Source organism: Tachyglossus aculeatus, chromosome 4, assembly GCF_015852505.1.
Source record: "Tachyglossus aculeatus isolate mTacAcu1 chromosome 4, mTacAcu1.pri, whole genome shotgun sequence".
Lineage (NCBI taxonomy): Eukaryota > Metazoa > Chordata > Mammalia > Monotremata > Tachyglossidae > Tachyglossus > Tachyglossus aculeatus.
Window position 1 is genome coordinate 72,603,511 of NC_052069.1, and position 19,702 is coordinate 72,623,212.

The following is a 19,702-nucleotide window of genomic DNA, read 5'->3' on the forward strand; positions in this document are numbered from 1 at the left end:
ATCACCTGAAATGGGCAGAATGATCATGGAACTCGGGGTTTCCTCTTCCCTCCAAGAATCCTGAGGAAAGGCCTATGATGATCCCAGTAAGATGAGGGGATGCCTTCACCATGTGTGGAGATTACCCTCCTAGGCTCATGAAAAAATGGTAAACTTCCCTTGATGCCCTGACCCAGGTAGGCATCAAAAGCCAAAGTGAAAAGAATGGGGCAGGCTTTTGAAACTGCTCAAGTAGGAACAGCAGTAAGAGGGATGGCTTCAGATTTAGTGGCCCAACCTTGGCACAGGCCAGTGAGGCTGGGGTCATGGTTGCTTCCTCCTGGGTAGTAGCGCATAGAATAGTAACCCAGACTGCCATTGCTTAAGCAGAAGTCCCAGCAGCCAGTTCCCCTGCCCTAGCACTCCCTGAATTGGCTCACAATTGCCACCACTGCACCAGAAATTCAGTGACAGGCAAATTTTCGTGGTGATGCATGAGTCTTCTCTCTTCCCTTCCCCATTCTCTCCTCTCCTTCCAAATGTCTTCTCTCTTTGGTCCCATCCACTCTTCATCCCACCTAAGCACAGATATTCTGGTCATCATAGGACTACCTGAAATCATTCTCTTAACACAAGAGAACCTGGCAACAATTTAGGAAGAATCTCAGACCTATCAGGGGCTTGAGGGAGGCTGTGCCTGCTGGCTGTATTTCCAAAAGGCAGTGTAATGATCTTACTCTTGAAGCATCTGTGGGCATGACTCAGCCTGGTTTGGTTCTGGGAGATGCACCAGGTTCAGCTTCAACTGTGCCTTCATCGCAGTGCTGAGAATCCAGTTGCATATCATTGATAGTGGGGCACTACCTATTCTGGTTAAAAGTGTGAATTTCATTGCCGTAAAATACCATCTCCAATTGTCTTTCAATTGAATGTGTCTACATTAAAATTTAAATGAGATAGAATAGGATTGGGGCTTAGTCATGATGCCCACTGTACTTGACTCTGAGGCACCTTTTGCCTAAAATCTGGGATATCCAGCTAGAACAAAGCACAAATGGATTTTATTTTTGACCTGACTGTTCAGTGTTCTAAGTTACATGATAATTGTTCAATCTCTACTCCATCTTGGTTTGGAAGAAATGATTACTAGACACTTCTTAACAGTGACCATTTATTTCCTCTAATTTATAGAGCTTACTTTCTCTTTGGGTCAGAACGAATCCTGTGAAAACATTTCACTCAATTTCTCCCTTTGAGCCACAGTGCTCAGGATACTTTTGCATGATTTCCACTTTTGTTTCCACTCTTTGATAACAGAATATTGTTTAGAACAAAAGTAGTATATCTTCTATTGCAAAATGGGGAGATTTTCCTTTGGTTTGTTACAGGTGGTTCTCTTACCTCTCTTTTCTTTCTACAGCTGGTTCCAAAATATTGGTGAAAGATCCTAGACCGGCACTGGGTACACCAAGTCCTAAGCTAAGTGGTTAGTAAACATATTGGATTTTGAAAAGCCTCATTCTGTGTGCAAGGAGAAATGAGAGAGAAAAAGTATAGTGTGACTGGAAGAGGGCACTTTAAAAACCTTCATCTTGTGGAAAAAAAAGAGACCTTTGGAACTTGTTATTTGTTGATTATAGAGTCTAACTCCATCCCATTTTGAAAGGTGAATAAATTCACCTTGAGATTGCAGGGGCCAGAGGTGATGCAAACACACAGAAATCACTTTGTTCTAATATACTAGGTCTTTGTGTCTTGTAATTCTACTAAGGTGAACTCCAATGGCCTTTAAAATGGGGAAAATAAATTTGAATATCAGTTTTTCACATTTCAAAATATTGTTTGCATTTCCCTAATCATCTTAGAAGTGTGCTATTGATATGATTGCAACAGTTAATGGAAAATAGCACATTAATGTTACAAGGTAAATTAAAAGAAAGATCAAAATACATTTTATATGTGACTGCAAGTTGAAAGCTCTTTCAAATGCTGTTGCCCTGGTTATACAAATGATGAAAAAGAAGTTCAGAACAGAAAGCTAACAGGCTTTCCAGACTAGTAGAAGAGTATGCCACTGCTCTGTTGAGGCCACCCAATTCAAGCTAAATAAATACATATAGAAGGTTCTAGGCGGTCCATAGGTGGGATAAGCAGGACACTTCCCAGGACCACCCCGTTTTGACTGGTGAAAGCACTCTGTGGTATGTGGGGGGAAGAAGAGAAGAAAGCAGTGGGGGAGGAAGAAAACTGGAGTTATTTCAAATCTACTGAAAGCAGATAGGTCTGTCACCACCACTGGTCCATGGAGGCAAAGAAAACTTGTAAGGGAAGTGGTGCAAGAGTCAGACTTTGGTCCCAATTAACCTGGCTCTTCCAAGATCTTACATCATTCTAGCTGGGATTGCTTTCAACCTATAAATATCTTGAAACCTTTGATTACTCTGGGTTGTACAAAGCTGTTCTTGCTGGGATAAAGCATCTATTGCAACTAGAATCAACGAACAATTCTTTTGGTGGTGATATAACAGCTTTGGAGAGTTTATAGAACAGTTATTAGCTCACATCATAATCTGAGTGTAATTTTGGTTGAGATAAAAGCTGTCCTAGAGGTAACTGGACACCTAGGCTGGCTTGATTTCTGGAATTTGGATGTGGACCTAGGCTCGTATTTCTTTAGCAAAATTTAGAATCTAAAAGCCGATTTTAAAATGAAAAGCTTCTTGTTGCACTTATAAGAATGTTACAAGAATTCAAATAGCCCAACTACATCGGTGCCAAGTTCTCCCACAGCTAGTAGGCTATCATAGTTAACACTGCTTAATACTGTAATTCCCACCCTTAGAAACAGGTACATAACTAGCTTCTATTGTAACATGTAGTCCTTTTGGATATCTGTATTTTAAGAGGCCATTAGTTCAAATTGTGTCCTGAATTTCCCAAGACACACTCTGAGCATGAGAGACTAATTAAGACTCCCATAAAGGAGAGCACATGATATTATGTATCAGTTTTTGAGGTATACTCTCTCACTCCCTCAATAATGAATTAGGACATATGTGAAAGTGGCATTACCTTTTTAGACCACTTCAGGTTCACTTCTATTTTAGAAATGTGAAGATTTTGCCCGAGATGAATAATGCAAAGGCAAAATTTTGCCACCATATTAAAACATCTGAAATACTGTGTTAAGATCTGGTTACTGCATCCCAGAAAGGCTGTAACAGAATTGGGAAGGAGCAGAGAAATGGTGGGTGGAAGCATTTTCTTTTGGAGAGACTTATCCAGGACATGTGAACCTTCTGCTTAAACTGTCACCTGCTGCAAACCTGTCCTCCCTCTAATTGTATCATTGATACAGGACCTAACAGATTATGTAACAATCTAATGAAGAAAAATTCTCAAAAGGTGGCAGCAGATGCTCATTCTATGGAGCTTTTTCCCATTCAATGATGTAATATGATGAGAGTTTACCTCAATGATATGAATAACTAAGATTCTATAAATATGAAGCCTGACTTTTTCAGCTCCCTCTATGAACTCTGTCAGAGTACTGAGGCCTATGAAGTGTTGTAAATAGCATCTAATGTCCTAAATAGCATTCCCTTCCTGAAAGTGAAATATCCGAATTCCTGCTGAGTAAATATAGATTTGCCTGAATGGAAACAAGTGAAGCTAATGATGTAGCCCAGTTACTATAGTGTGGAACTAGAAATGAGTAGGCTTACATGTGGTAATAGTCAATATTAACTTGATAGCATTTTATTCCTTTCTGAATCCTTTTAAAATCAGTGACAAAAACAACATTACTTGGAACTTAGGCACTATGTTAGGGCATATTTATCAGTCATTTGAAGAATATTTAACCAGGATTCACTGAGTGCAGAGCACAATTCTTCCAGTCAATTAGAGTGTGGCTCAGTGGAAAGAGCCCAGGCTTGGGAGTCAGAGGTCATGGGTTCTAATCCCAGCTCCACCACTTGTCCCTTGTCACAACTTCTCTGGGCCTCGGTTCCCTCATCTGGAAAATGGGGATTAAGACTGTGAGCCCCATGTGGGACAACCTGATTACCTTGGATACTCCCAGCATTTAGAACAAGGCTTGGCACATAGTAAGCACTTAACAAATGCCATCATTAATTAATATATGCTATAAGCAGCATGGTATAGTGGATAGACCATGGGCCTGGGAGACAGAAGGTCATGTATCTAATCCCACCGGCTCTGCCACTTGTCCATTGTGTGACCTTTCAGCAAGTCACTTCACTTCTCTGGGCCTCAGTTACCTCATCTGTAAAATGGGGATTGAAACTGTAAGCACCACATGGGCAGGGACTGTGTCCAACCCTAGTTGCTTGTATCCACCTCAGTGCTTAGTATAGTGCCTGGCACATAGTAAGTGCTTAAATGCCATAATTACATATTATAAATAGGCATGCCCATTTCTGCTGTTACACATTTTCATGGAATAATTACAAAGCATTTGTTCCACTTCATGAGTTTGTTTTGGTATAACATGATCCACAGGTTAAGACAAGCAGCTTGGTGTTGTAGGGATCAAGGTGGCATTAGTTGCTGCTCACTTCCCAAACCTTGCCTTACTGAATTATGTCATACTCTGATCACTAGACAGTAAACTCCTTGAGGGAAGGGATCATATCTACTCTCCCCAGCACTTAGGACAGTGATTTTTTGTGTTTGTATTTGAAACTTTTCAATATTTAGTTCCATAAATAGGGAGTCATAAAAGTGAGAGACATTCTTCTAATGGTTGTGGGCAGGAAATATGTCTACCAACTCTGTTGTATTGTACTTTTCAAAGTACTTAATATAGTGTTCTGCACAAAGTAAGCCCTCAATAAATTGCATTGGTTGACTGATTGGACATTACAAAACTATAGGAATTTTGACAGAAAAAGTGTCAGGCACAAGGATATCATGGAATGTTAAAATTCAGTTGAATCAATAGTTATTATAATGGAATTTTCCCATAGTACAATGTTTTTCAAGAACTCAATCAATAGTATTTATTGAATGCTTACTGTGTGCACAAGTCTATACTAAGAACTAGGAGAATCCAATGGAGTTAATGCACATAATAATAATAATAATAATGGCATTTATTTAGTGCCTACTATGTGCAAAGCACTGTTCTAAGTGCTGGGCATTACTGTCAAGGAGATTAAAATCTAGCCAGGGAAACAAACACTAAAATAAATTACAAGTAGAAGAAAACAAGAGTGTATATAGATATGAGCAAAAATGCAAATAGATGGGGGAGTGAGCACCCTCGTCCTTAGGTGACATGAAAGTTCTGAAGCAACAGTTTTGGGATATAAGGTAGGAAGATGAGAAATGAATCAGAGAAGACTTCTGGAGGCAGTGTGATTTCAGAAGGGCCTTGAAGATAGGGAGAGCAGTGACCAGCCAAATGTAAAGGGAGAGGGAGTGTCAGGTAGAAGGGCGAATGGAACAAGATATCAGCAGCAAGAGACAGATGGAAATGAGGCCAATGTGTACCTTGGCTTCAGAAGAAAGCAGCTTGGGAAGCAGTGTGGCTCAGCGGAAAGAGCACAGGCTTAGGAGTCAGAGGTCATGGGTTCCAGGTCTGCCACTTGTCAGCTGTGTGAATTTGCGCAAGTCACTTAATTTCTCTGGGCCTCAGTTCCTTCATCTGTAAAATGGGGATTAAGACTGTGAGCAACACATGGGACAACCTGATTACCTTGTATCCCCCCTCCCCCCAATGCTAAGAACATTGCTTGGCATACATTGCTTGGCCAATTTGTACTTCCCAAGCGCTTAGTACAGTGCTCTGCACATAGTAAGCGCTCAATAAATACGATTGATAATGATGATGATACAATAAGCACTTAACAAATACCATTATTATTATTATTATTATTAAGAAAGCAGCAGCATGGCCCAGTGGATAGAGCACAGGCCTGGGAATCAGAAGGACCTAAGCTCTATTCATTCATTCAGTAGTACTTATTGAGCACTGTACTAAGTGCTTGGAAAGTACAGTTTGGCAACAGATACAGTCCCTACCCAACAATGGGCTCACAGTCTAGAAGCGGGAGAGCAACCTCTGACTCCAAAGCCTGTGCTCTTTCCACTGAGCCATGCTGCTTCTCCATGCTGCTTAATGCTGCTTGAGTTTAAGCCACTCAAACCAGCAACCCTGCCTCCTACCTTATCTCGCTGATCTCCTCCTATTACAACTCAACCTGCATGGTTTGTTCAATCTCATCTGTCCTGACACCTGCACCTTGCCATGTCCTCCCTCAAATCTGGAACTCCCTCCTCCTTCATATCCAATCACGTCTGACAGGCCACCACTCTCCCCACCTTCAAAGTCCCCCTAAAATCACACCTGTTCCAAAAGACCTCCATTTCCCTTTCTGCCCTAAGTTTCCCTTTCTGCCCTCAGTTTCCCTTTCTGCCCTCTGATCCGTGTTTCATATACACTGCACCTCTTAAGATCTTGATATTCACCCCACCTTCAGCTCCACAGCACTTATATGCATGTCCCTACACTCTGCATTTCCCCTTTCTGTAATTATTTTAATGTTTGTCTCTCCTTCTAGACTGTAAGTTCCTTGTGAGTGGAATCATCTCTACCAACTCTAATATACTTTCCCAAGTGCTTAGTACAGTGTTTTTTACACAATAAGCACTCAATACCATTGATTGATTCACAACAGTCACTGAAGAAGTGTGGATTGTTCCTAGTTGAAGAGTAGACAGAAGGCTAATTCACATATTTTACGTCTTTTCATTCCAATCCTATACAAAATACAACTGGCATTTCCACACACATCTACCTTCAGTCACCAGTATTTGTGCAGATTGAAGGTGCCGCAACATCTGTATCTGAGATCATATACAGATGTATTCTGAGCCCCTTGAGAGGACTCTGTCCAATTCCCACCTCTGTATTATTTCTCAGTGTTTAATACAGTGTTCTGCACAAGGTATGTGCTTATAAGTCAAGGGCTTAACAAATCAGTACTATTATCAAACAATCATATTTATGGAGTGCTTGCTGTGTGCAGAGCACTGTACTAAGCACTTGGGAGAGTACTACTCTTCCACAGCCATTCTGATTTCCCAGTGAAGACCGTAATTTGGTACAGTGGATGTTAGTGTCTCATTAAACTATGATGTATAAACCAATGAAGGACCCAAACTTTACCCAACCTTCTTACAACTAACTATAAAGGCACAGGACAAGGGAATGTGATTGGCTCTGCACAAGCAAGCACAGTACTAAAAAATAACAACCACATGACCAGCTGATAGTGCCTTATGCTCCATAAAGTCCTCTAGGAGATATAGATCTGAGCAGCAATGAGCCAATCCACCTCCATGGTCGAGTTGCGTATCAAATTCTGGACTGTCATTTGTTTCAGCTACCTCACAGGTCCTCCTTTCTCGAATCTCATGCTTCAGGAAATGGTTTACTCTGCTGCTCAGATCATCTTTCTATAATGTCATTCTCCACATATCGCTCCACTCCCACTCCCTTCTGCTTTGCCCTGAATTGCTCCCTTTATTCATCCCCCATACCAGCCCCACAGCACTTAAGTCTTGTCTTATGCTGTCTGGTCATCTCCGACCCATAGTGACACCATGAACACATCTCTTCTAGAACGCCCTACCACCATCTGCAGTTGCTCCGGTAGTGTATCCACAGAGTTTTCTTGGTAAAAATACAGAATTGGTTTACCATTGCCTCCTTCCACTCAGTAAACTTTAGTCTCTGCTCTAGACGCTCTTCCATGCTGCTGCTGCCTAGCATAGGCAGCTCCCCCTTTTAGACTGTGAACCCATTCTTGGGTAGGGACTGTATATGATGCCAACTTGTACTTCCCAAGCGCTTAGTACAGTGTTCTGCACACAGTAAGCGCTCAATAAATATGATTGATTGATTAGCATAGGGGAGTCTTGACCTGTAGCAGATTGCCGTCCACTCGCTAGCCACTGGCCAAGCTAGGAATGGCATGGGTATGCCTCTGCTTGACTCTCCTTCTGGTAGTTGAGACACAGCACTTATGCACATATCTGTAATTTATTCATTTTTATTCAGGTCTGTCTCCCCCTCTAGACTGTAAGCTTGTTGTGGGCAGGGAATATGTTATATTGGATTCTCCTAACCACTTATACACTGCTCTGCACACAGTAAGCACTCAATAAATATGATTGACTGACTCAAAAATCTTTGAGTGGACCAATTTATGTCTATCAATCATTCAAATCATGGTATTAATTGCAATCTTACTAAGTGCCTGGGATTAGTACAGCACTACAAAGTTGTAGTTTTACAGGAGTTTACAGAATCTATCATGCAGAAATGTCTGACCTTATCTTTTAAAGCAGTCTACCAGCTCTGTCCCTCTTGCCTAGGCAGTTTCTTCTCCAAATACAGAGCAGCTTGTACTTTCCCATCCTCCCAAACCTACCTTCACTTTTCCTGATTCTTTATTCTCCCACCTGTAATCCATATTCCATAACCTACCTGAAACTTCTTAAATACATTAAATTTCAGCACTCCCCTTTTGAAAGCCATTTTGAAATCCCACCTCCCCCAAAAGGCTTTCTCCAGTTAAATTTTCTTTTCCTTAGGTCACATCCTCCCAATTATCAAACTGATACTTTTGCTCCAATACACTCATTAACCTTTTGCACCGCAACAGTTGTGCTAATTTGTGAAGTATTTTGTGTCTGTCTCCCCCATATCCTTATAAGCTCCTTGTCCATCCTTGGACCTCTAGTGTACATTACCAGGGCTTTACAATAATCTGCATGCAGAAGATGCTCAGTGGATACTATTATTTGGAGCAGGATCCTAGGTCAGCCATTATTTTATAGTCTCCAATTCCCATGTATTATATAACTATTGCAATAAAAAGTGTCCTTCAAACAGCCAAAACACCTAAGTGTTAAACTCCTGTAGAACAAATATGTCCACAAGGGGAACTGCAAAAATTTTATTACAGACCTGTTGAAACTCACAGCACTTGTGTATATTTGCACATATTTATTACTCTATTTTATTTATTAATGATGTGTATGTATCTATCATTCTGTTTATTTTGTTAGTATTGACACCTGCCTACTTTTCTGTTTTGTTTTCTGTCTCCCCCTTCTACACTGTGAGCCCGTTGTCGGGTAGGGACTGTCTCTACATGTTGCCAAATTGTACTTTCCAAGTGCTTAGTACAGTGCTCTGCATATAGTAAGTGCTCAATAAATATGATTGAATGAATGAACTACCTCTCCCTTCTGCATCACTTATGCACTTGAATCTTGTACCCTTTAGCACTTAAGTCTCACCCCACCCTCAGCCCCCTCAGAACTTATGAAAATCTTCAAAATTTATTTTAATGTCTGTCTGCCTCTCCAGGCTGTAACCTTCTGTGGGCAGGGATTGTGTCTACCAACACTCTGAAGTGCTTAGTACAGTCCTCGGTGTCAAAGTAGTGGAGAAGCAGTGTGGCTCAGTGGAAAGGGCACGGGTTTGGGAGTCAGAGGTCATGGGTTCAAATCCCAGCTCTGCCAATTGTCAGCTGTGTGACTTTGGGCAAGTCACTTAACTTCTCTGTGCCTCAGTTACCTCATCTATCCTCTAAACTGTGAGCCCGTTGTTGGGTAGGGGCCATCTCTATATGTTGCCAACTTGTACTTCCCAAGCACTTAGTACAGTGCTCTGCACACAGTAAGCGCTGAATAAATACGACTGAATGAATGATAGTACAGAGTTAAGCACAAGAAACACTCAAATACCATTGAATGATTGAAGAAAAACAACCTCCATTATAAAAAGAGAATGGATGATACTGTCTAGACAGCTCTCAAAATATTGAAGAGGGCCAGGCCCTCCTGAAAGAGGTTCTAGGGATTATTTTGTTAATGGGAGAGTCTGACTCACTGGGTTATACAAGAAAATGTATATAGACATTTTTAATTTGGAAGACTGAGTCAAGGCTCGTCACATTTTATTGTACATTTTTTGAAAGTGAATTTTTATACTTATCTTAAGAGTTATTTGGTTTATCTACAGTTCCTGATGATGTGTTTGCACAAAATTACATATGGAAGGGATCCTTTAATTACAAAGGAAAGAAACAACCTATGACTTTGACGGTTACCAGTTTCAATGCATCTACTGGAAGAGTAAATGCCACACTCAGCAACACCAATATGGAATTGCTATTATCAGGTACTGCATTAGAAAGCCATTTTACACTCTGTTTCTTTGTTCGCAGCACTTTTTGTATTTCTTTCCGTTTACAGTTTTTAGGCAGTGAAAGAAGTTTGTGCTTTTAGTAAATGCTCTTGTTTCTTAGTGAATATTGTATTCCAAAAATAGTACTTATCTTCAATAAGAAATATCTTCAGATGGCAAAATGTTTTGCTGTGCAGTGTATAAGTATGTCTACTGGGCTGACTTTCTAGCATTGAACCTTACCTAATCACATAAAATGAACTATCTCCAGCCTTGTATTTCAGCATAACTTTGCAGATTCCAATGTTTTATGTTAAGTGCCTAAAAATGCATTTAATTTTCTGTTGATTAACAACATATACCCAAAGCCTGCTATTTCTGTAGTGCACTTGAAGGGTGAGTAGAATATTCTTCAATATTTAAGATATTTTATCTTTACCTCACCAACTGAGAAATTTTGCAATCATGACAATTTATGATCCGCTTTGATATTTATCTTTCACAATTGTGACCTATTATTCTAGTGTTGCTCCTTGCCTCCCCAGAGTAAAAATTACAGAGTTTTTAACTTTGAATTTCTTCCAACTCCCTTGCAGGGGAAAAATATTGATATGATGAAGGAATAAACATTGTTTGAATCTGATCTCTTTCCAAATTCCATCAAATTATCTTTCCATTTCATTCTCAGTACATCGATTTTGAATCTATGGAATGTTGTATTATCTTTTGTTGGGTAATTTTGCACCTGGGAACTTGAGAGACAGAAATACTAGAGAAAAGCCATCTGCTAGGTTTTTATGATGTTGTAACTCAGAGTCCTCTGAGAACATGTATGTTTACCTATGTACTGTTTCTAATACTTCAGCATCATCAGCAAAATTCATCCTATGTATTTACTATCATTATTATTGTTGTTATTGACTATTGTTATTAAATATGGAACAGTTTAATCTGGAGCAATTAAAACGTTCTCTTTTCCAAACTCTGTTTTTGTAAATGAAACTGGGGTTTGGTATTCGAAGAGCCTTTGCAGTATTTTGTCTTGCTTGTTTTGTCTACATGTTTTGTTTTGTTGTCTGTTTCCCCCTTCTAGACTGAGAGCCCGTTTTTGGGTAGGGGCCGTCTCTATATGTTGCCGACTTATACTTCCCAAGCGCTTAGTACAGTGCTCTGCACGCAGTAAGCGCTTAATAAATACGATTGAATGAATGAATATTTGTTGGAATTTACTAGGCATAGGGTAGCTTGGAATGTGTATTTATAAAAGATGAATAACTAATGGCCATATACTACTCAATCATTTGTAATGCTTTCAGAATTATTTAATTCATTCAGTCATATTTATTGAGAGCTTACTCTGTGCAGAGCACTATACTAAGCGCTTGCAAAGTACAATTCAGCAACAGAGACAGTTCCTACCCAGCAACGGGCTCACAGTCTAGAAGGGGGAAGACAGACAACAAAACAAGTAGGCAGGTGTCAATATAATCAAAATAGATAAATAGAATTATAGATATACACATGAATAAAATAGAGCAATAAATATGTACAAATATACACAAGTGCTGTGGGGAGGATAAGGGGATGGGGCAGAGGGAGGGAGTGGGGGCGAGGAGCAGAGTTGAATAATCCCATTGAGAAAACCCTGAAAGTAATGAGCAGCATGTTTGAAAACTTCCATGGATTGAATTGAGGAAGGAATGTAGTTTCAAAGCGTAGAAATGAATGTCATTCAACCTGAAATAAATAGAATGTTTGTGTACATATGGTGGTGAAGCTTACATTTTAAAAGCTATCTGTTGCCTAAAATCAAAGTCCAGGCTCAAATCATATTCCAGTTTGTTCTATTTTGTACACCTCCCTAAATAATAATAATAATAATAATTTTGGTATTTGTTAAGCACTTACTATGTGCAAAGCACTGTTCTAAGCGCTGGGGAGGATACAAGGTGATCAGGTTGCCCCATGTGGGGCTCATAATCAATCCCCATTTTTACAGATGAGGTAACTGAGGCCCAGAGAAGTTAAGTGACTTGCCCAAAGTCACACAGCTGACAAGCAGCAGAGCTGGGATTTGAACCCATGACTTCTGACTCCCAAGTCCAGGCTCTTTCCACTGAGCCACGCTGCTTCTCTAAAAGAAAATTAACTAAAATGAGACTAGTATAAAGTTAATGACAAAGCCTGAATCACAATCAGCATTCTTGATTTCTATCCTTGATCTCTTAGCTGAGATGCCCACTGGGTTTAAGGTGTTCTGGACAATGAAATGAGCCACAATCTTTCTAACTTGAAATAGCCTAAAGAGCATTTCCATTTTTACAGGAGTGTATAAAAGCCAAGAAGCTCGTCTAATGCTCCATATATATTTCATCAAAGCACCTGCTCATGCTTCCGTGAACAAAATGAAAGAAGAAAAATGGGCTATGGATGGTTTTGTATGTATATTTGTATTAAAACCAGTTATCAAGTTTAACAGAAAATAATTCTTATTCATTAGAACAGAAAATGTGGGTTTTTTTCCATTAATCTTATGCTACCATCCTATAAAAGAATAAGAACAAATGCTATGATTTTACATGGAGCCATACAATGAGTAAAAAAAAAAGTAATTACTTTTAAGTTCAGGAGTATTGCAGATTCTAAAATGACTACTTCAAGGGTCTTCATGCTTTGCAGCCATTTTTTTTGACACTGTTCAGCCTAAATTTTTAAAAAATTGTATTTGATAAAAATGGCTAAAAAGTGAAAACCTGTCTTGTTTCATAGAATATTTCCTTGTGCAACCTCCCAGCCAGTGTGAAATGGAGTTCTTGCTATAGGGACTCACTAACCCCTTCCTCCACTCCCACAACCTGGCTTTTTTTTTTAACATGATATTTGTCAAGTGCTTACTATGTGTCTTCATTGTACCTAGCCCTATGGTAGATAATCAATTTGGACACAGTCGACATCCCACAAAGGGCTCACAGTCTTAATCCCCAATTTACAGATGAGGTAACTGAGGCAGAGAAAGATTAAGTGACTTGCCCAAGGTCACACAACAGACAAGTAGTAGAGCTGGAATTAGAACTCAGGTCTTTCCAACTCCCAGACCCATGCTCAATCCACTAGGCCATGCTAATAATCAACCCTCATCCCCTGTGGACAAAGCAGAACTTTTGACTTTGGGGATCTGTGTGCAGATGAGATACTCAGGATTTCTAAAATTTCCAGGCCAAGAAATTCACACATTGATACTTTTTACCCCCATATTACTCCTTTCAAAATTCTGACAAGTTCCTTTCCAATCAACTACAAAGGTCACTAGGAGAGACCTTAAGAAGGTTCTATACATGAGTATAGAACACATTTTGGTGTTGTGGTATTTCATCACTATTTACAGTTCCAACAACAGAGATTTCTTTCAATATGTCTGTGAAATGAAAGCCACTGTATATGGTTCATGGTAGAAAATGTCATCTAGTATTAAAAATGTTGCCCAAATACCAAGTTTATTAATTTCTATCCCACAGTACAGTATTACATAAGGGTGTGTAGTAATAATGGACATGTGGAATAAATTGCACCTGTTTAATTCACTTTCTTTTACATTTCTAAGGTTTCTGCTGAACCTGATGGAGCTACATATGTATTTCAAGGATTTATTCAGGGTAAAGATTATGGACAATTTGGACTTCAAAGATTAGGTAAATTATTTTCATAGATTTCCCTATCAACTTATTCCTATAAAATTCCAGTGAATATCATACTTATCATTATATTATGTAATGTCAATGCATCTATATGGCGTTACACCATGTCTGTTTTATGCATTGAAAACTGCTAAAATGGAATCATCAACTGTGTTTTGAAACATATTATAGGGGTAAAACTAAAGCATGGCCCTCCCTAGAAGATCTTAAATGCCAAAGTTTTTCTTCGAGAGATTGATTGGGCAGTTTAGCTGATTTACCCCAAACTATGACCAAATAGAAAGGTTATGGTCACTCTGCTAAATTCTGAGGAATCCAGGGGATGAAAGCAATTTATAGCTATTGGTGAATGTCACTTGCTAATTCTGCATCATCTTCAGAAATCATGGTTGGTTGCCGACTTGTACTTCCCAAGAGCTTAGTACAGTGCTCTGCACACAGTAAGTGCTCAACAAATATGATTGAATGAAAGAATGACTAGATTCCCAAACTAAATAATGGTCATGTGAAGATTTAATCAGTATTACAAATTGGAAAATAAAATACCAGAGAGATATGAAGGCTGAGGTTTACAAAACAATATTTAAAGCTACTAAGGGTTGAAGTATTGAAACAGTGGTAGACAGAAATACCCCCAAATTAGTCAGCCCTCTCAGATAGAGGGTACCCACTTTTGGCAGAAGACACAGCCTCCTCCCAGAATGTCCCAATGGCTTCAGGTAGGTGTATGCAAAACTAACTCCATTGGCCCCGGGAGTTGTAGTTTCCTTGACCTTGCCAGCCCTGTAATTTTCTTGCCAGCATTTTTGGCAGACTTGTCCAAAAGGTTTTTAAAGTATAACACCTGGACGGTCATGTCACCTTCTAACAGAATAGCAACAATCTAATTAAGTATATATTCTAAATTGTTGGTTTACTAGGCTTCAACTCAAATGGATGTTGACTTTCTCAACAAATTGCTAAAAAAATGAAAAAAAATGCTTTCCCATAATCAAAGAACAGAAATATCATGCCAGGTGTAAACAAAATTAACAAATTACCCATGAGTTGACTTTGTATCATAATTCTCATTTTGAAAATTGAGTTGATCTTGTATCATAATTCTCATTTTGAAAATTGTTCAAAATACCTTTGCTACCTAGATAGTGTATTTAGATGAGGTTAGAGGGCCCAGCAAGGAAATGTTGTAAAGTATCTGTGATTTCCAAGGGTTTTCCTCACTCATTCTTCAAAGTTGTCTGCGCAAATGCACTGATATTTTAATGTCAGCATTTTAGTAGATGTTTTGGTATGGGGCACACTTGACACAGTTCTGACAGACTCCTTTTCCCTCTGTTCTAGTTTTATAGCTTAAAGGGAACATATTTAGGGTCTAATCCTATTTGTTTTTTTACCTGCAAATTACAATGCAAAAAACTATTTGTGGAATATGATGCCAAGTTTTACCAAATTTGGGACTTTAAAATTGTCTGAGCCAAAAACATCAGATAGTGAGCTCTCTATTCATAAAGAGGACTCCTCTATCATGCCCATCACTAGACTCAAACTGTTTTTAAATTGGTGATAAAAGGCAAAGGGTTTTGGTTCTTAGATTATTTTTCTTTACGGTTTAGTGCTTATAGTCAAAATTGCATTATTTTTTAGTGTTCACTATGGATGTTGATAAATAACTTTTATAAAGGCTTGGTATAATACAAGCCCCTTCCTATGGGAAAAAAAAAGGTTTTAGCTTCCTGGAATTATTAATGCCTATTTTTTCCTCAGTTGATTATTTTAATCAATCAATCATATTTACTGAGCATTTATTATGCAAAGACACTATACTAAGCACTTGAAAGAGTACTATAAAACATAATTAGCAGACACATTCCCTGCCTTTAACAAGCTCACAGTTTAGAGGGGTATATAGACATTACTATGAATACTTCATAATATATAATTTAAAGACATGTACATAAGTCCTGGGTGTTTGGGGGTGGGGATTGGAGAGCAGCAGGGCAGATTTTTGGGAGAGCATGCCTGGTGGTTTCAGTTTTGTTCATGACGTAGCCAACTCATTAGGGGAAAGAGTTGGTGGGGTTGAGGGTACTGGAGGTTTGAGAAGAGCATTAAATGTCTGGAACAGCTGGCCAGGGCAGTGGATGTGGGATTTAATTTGTAAGGAAAAGAATTGTTGTTGGGCAGTGTAGAGGGCTGAAATGAAGCATATAAAAATGAATTTAAGCGGACCAGGTCAGAAAGTTGTCTGGATTTCCTCCAACAGTGCTCTGCAGCTCAGATAAAGGAGTGGAGGACGTGTACTGTGGAGATGATCCAGGGTTGTGGGTTAGTGATTTAAAACAGGCGGAGGGACAGGGGAGCAAGGGAGTTTACTTCAGTGGAGAGAGTTGTGTTAAGTATGTCAATTTGTGGGTCAGGAGAAGGTAGTATGGGTAGGATGGCTGTAGAATTTTGGAGATGTTTAAAAGAATGGAGGTTTCTGTGGGGTGAAAAAGAACAAATTTGTAGGTTGTGTTTGGGAAAGAGAGAAGGTGAGGAGGATGGATTCCTCTCATCTAAGTGTATCAACACCAAAAATGTATTTTAGTAAAAAGAAAATCAGTTGTTTCCACTCAGAAACAAATGAAAGGTAAAAATTATTATAAGAATTTTAGGGTGGCAGAGTTCAGAGAAAGAATTAATTACATATTCCTTTAATTTTATTCACAGGGTTGAATATGTCGGAAGGTGCCAATTCTTCAAATCAACCACATGGAACCAACAGTAGTTCTGTGGCCATTGCTATCCTTGTGCCTTTCTTTGCTCTTATATTTGCAGGTTTTGGGTTTTATCTTTATAAACAAAGGTAGGTGACAACTTGTTGGGCTTCTCACTAGCAACGAATGCAAATTTCATTTGATATAATATAAAGTGACGGTTCTCAGAGGCCCATGGTAAAATTTTGTGAAAGTTAATGCATCCTGTATCTCTGCCATTAAAATGATGAGTGTGGTAGATTGCTAGCTAGGCTAATTATTAAAGAAAAGTTGAGAATAATAGTTCCTACTTTAGAGATGCATCCCTATGCATCCCTATTAATAAATTAGTAGTCTCAGAGTTCTATTAACTCTTTAAAGCTTTTAATGCAAGTTCTTATTGAAGTGACAAATTTGAGGTTAACTTCGGTAATGTGCACATGATGTAATAACTATAACGATAATAATTGCAGTATTTTTTAATTGCTTACTATGTGTCAGGCAATAAACTAAGCACTGAGGTAAATACAAGGTGATTGGGTTGGGCACAATCCCTGTCCTGCATGGGGCTCACAGTCTTAATCCCAATTTTACAAATGAGGTACATATACATTATATACATATAATAAGAAGAGCCGTAGCTTAGTGGGAAGAACTCGGGCTGGGTGTCCGAGGTCATAGGTTCTAATCCCGGCTTTGGCACTTGTCAGCTGTGTGACTTTGGGCAAGTCACTTAACTTCTCTGTGTCTCAGTTACCTCATTTGTAAAATGGGGACTAAGACTGAGAGCCCCACATGGGACAACCTGATTACCTTGTATCTACTCTAGCTCTTAGCACATAGTACATATGTACTTGGCACATAGTAAGTGCTTAATAAATGCCATTAAGAAAAAGAGGCTGATGCAATTTTAATTAGTTTTCTGTCATGGATTTGTAATTAAGTACACTAAAAAGTGGACTATCGATAAATCAAAGCTGTTGCTTTTTTAAAGTTAATATTGAGTTTAACAATTCTCTCTCCCGTAGGACTGCCCCCAAAACACAGTATACTGGATGCTCAGTTCATGAAAACAACAACGGTCAAGCCGCTTTTGAAAACCCCATGTACGACACCAACACAAAATCCGTAGAAGGAAAAGCAGTAAGATTTGATCCCAACTTAAACACAGTCTGCACAATGGTATAAGGTGATAATGTTTTACCTTCTTCGGAAGTTTGGAAATTGAAATACAACAGTGCACATTTAGTTCACTGCTAAACAAATTAAAGCACACTTTTCAGGATTTGCTGGGTCACCTTTTCCTGAGGAACAAGAGAGAAGAGTGTCTTTTTCATAAACTGATACAGAATTTTCTTCATGTGTACCATGGAGAGTTTTACAGAGAATCAGCTGCACTCTGTGAGTGCTTACTCACAGTTTATTTGCTTTTTTAAAAAAGGAGATTATTCTAAAACATAAACATATTTGCATATATTGGAGGAGCATCCACTATCAGTATTTCTGTGCTTTATAAACTATATTAGAGGATCTGGGTTAAAAAAAAAGATATAGGGTAGAAAATAAGAGCTAGACTCACAAGAGACAATAGATCACTGACTTCTCTTTAATCATCATGAGCTTCGGATATTGCTACATCATTCCCATCAGTATGTAGTTTGTCCAATTCTTGTTGGTCAAAAATTGTTTTGTCCTGTTTCCATGATTTTAAAGATTTTATCTTAGCCTACATACCCCATACAACTATTTTGTCAAAAGGATAATTAAATATCAGGTCTCCTACTCCATTCCTCAAATTCCCTGTTTCTTGTTTTCATCCCTATGCCTATCAGATAACCATTTTTCTGAGATTAACAGTAGTTGACAAAAAATGAGTTTATCATGCAACTGATTATTTCCCCACAATTTTTGTCACCTTTCTGAATCCTTTTTTACTAGCAAAGTTCATTATTTTGCATTTTTCTAAAACACCAAAATTTTCTATCTTTGATGTTGTGGTCTCAAAAATTTGATAATATAGTATCAGATGTTAGAACAGAGGATTTTAGATCATAACATCTTGGCCCTTCTGTTCTTATTTGATTCATTTTCTCTTCCATTATATTTTCAACATTTTACCACTTCTCTATTTCATTGGGTTGTGTTTTATGCTTGAATAAGAGAGTGCAGGAAAATAGACTGTACACAAATCCTAATAGTGCGATTTAGAGATCAATGTATTGTAACCTTGCAAATAAAAATTTGGTTTCAAATAACTAATGAGAAATCCCCAAAAGGCAGACTTCAGACATGGCAAAATTGTTATCACAATAAGACGTCTTCATATTCTCACAACTATTTTGATTTTGTGGGTCATTTTCTCAGCATTCTACAATTTGTTATATACAGGTATGTATCCAGTATGAATTATCTGTTGTTGCCCCTTTCAAATATCAATAACTCTGTGAAAAATCTAAACTTTTACTATTATAAAACAGAGTGCCTACCAAAAATCATTGTACCCAGGACTGCTGCTTGGATTTCTATAATGTTTGATGAATTTCTTATATACCATTTGAAGACACCTTGTTTGGAATTTCATACAGTTCTTTCAAAGCTGCATTCTGCTGAAAGGATGCTGTTTTATACTTTCTGCCATCAGTTAATTATTCTTGTTTATTCAAATGACTGCAATAACTATGATTCATTCATTAATGTTAAGGTTAATACATTTAAGATCTTGTTTAAACAATGTTTCTTCTGCAAATGGCTACTCCTCTTATATTAATGCATACACTTTTGTAAAGAAGTATATTTTTATGAAAAATAATTTGTAAAAGTCGATGTAAATTTTCAGTGCAATGTAAACAAAATAAAAATGGAGACTTGTTTTTTTAAACCTTGTGCTATCTTTTGGAAAGTCAATTTGAAGACTGTACATTATTACAAAGTTGATCACCAAAGTTATATCTATTTTAAAGACTTTTGCATATTTACCCAGGTAATCACTCAATCGTATTTATTGAGCACTTTCTGTATATAGAGCCTTGTACTATGTGCTTGAGAGAGGAAAACAGAATTCTATT

At 38.3% G+C, this 19,702-nt stretch overlaps 1 protein-coding gene across 1 annotated transcript in view; it reads left to right on the forward strand.

Annotated features, from left to right (window-relative positions):
- The window catches only part of CSMD3 (CUB and Sushi multiple domains 3), a 781,433-nt gene extending 762,127 nt beyond the window's left edge, over positions 1-19,306 (forward strand). Inside the window, exons 65-70 of the mRNA XM_038745631.1 lie at positions 1,400-1,465; positions 10,043-10,201; positions 12,533-12,645; positions 13,809-13,896; positions 16,612-16,747; positions 17,666-19,306. Coding sequence (XP_038601559.1) covers positions 1,400-1,465; positions 10,043-10,201; positions 12,533-12,645; positions 13,809-13,896; positions 16,612-16,747; positions 17,666-17,825 — 722 coding nt within the window. The 3' untranslated portion in view covers positions 17,826-19,306. The remainder of the gene's footprint in view (positions 1-1,399; positions 1,466-10,042; positions 10,202-12,532; positions 12,646-13,808; positions 13,897-16,611; positions 16,748-17,665) is intronic.
- The last annotated feature ends 396 nt before the right edge of the window (positions 19,307-19,702 follow it).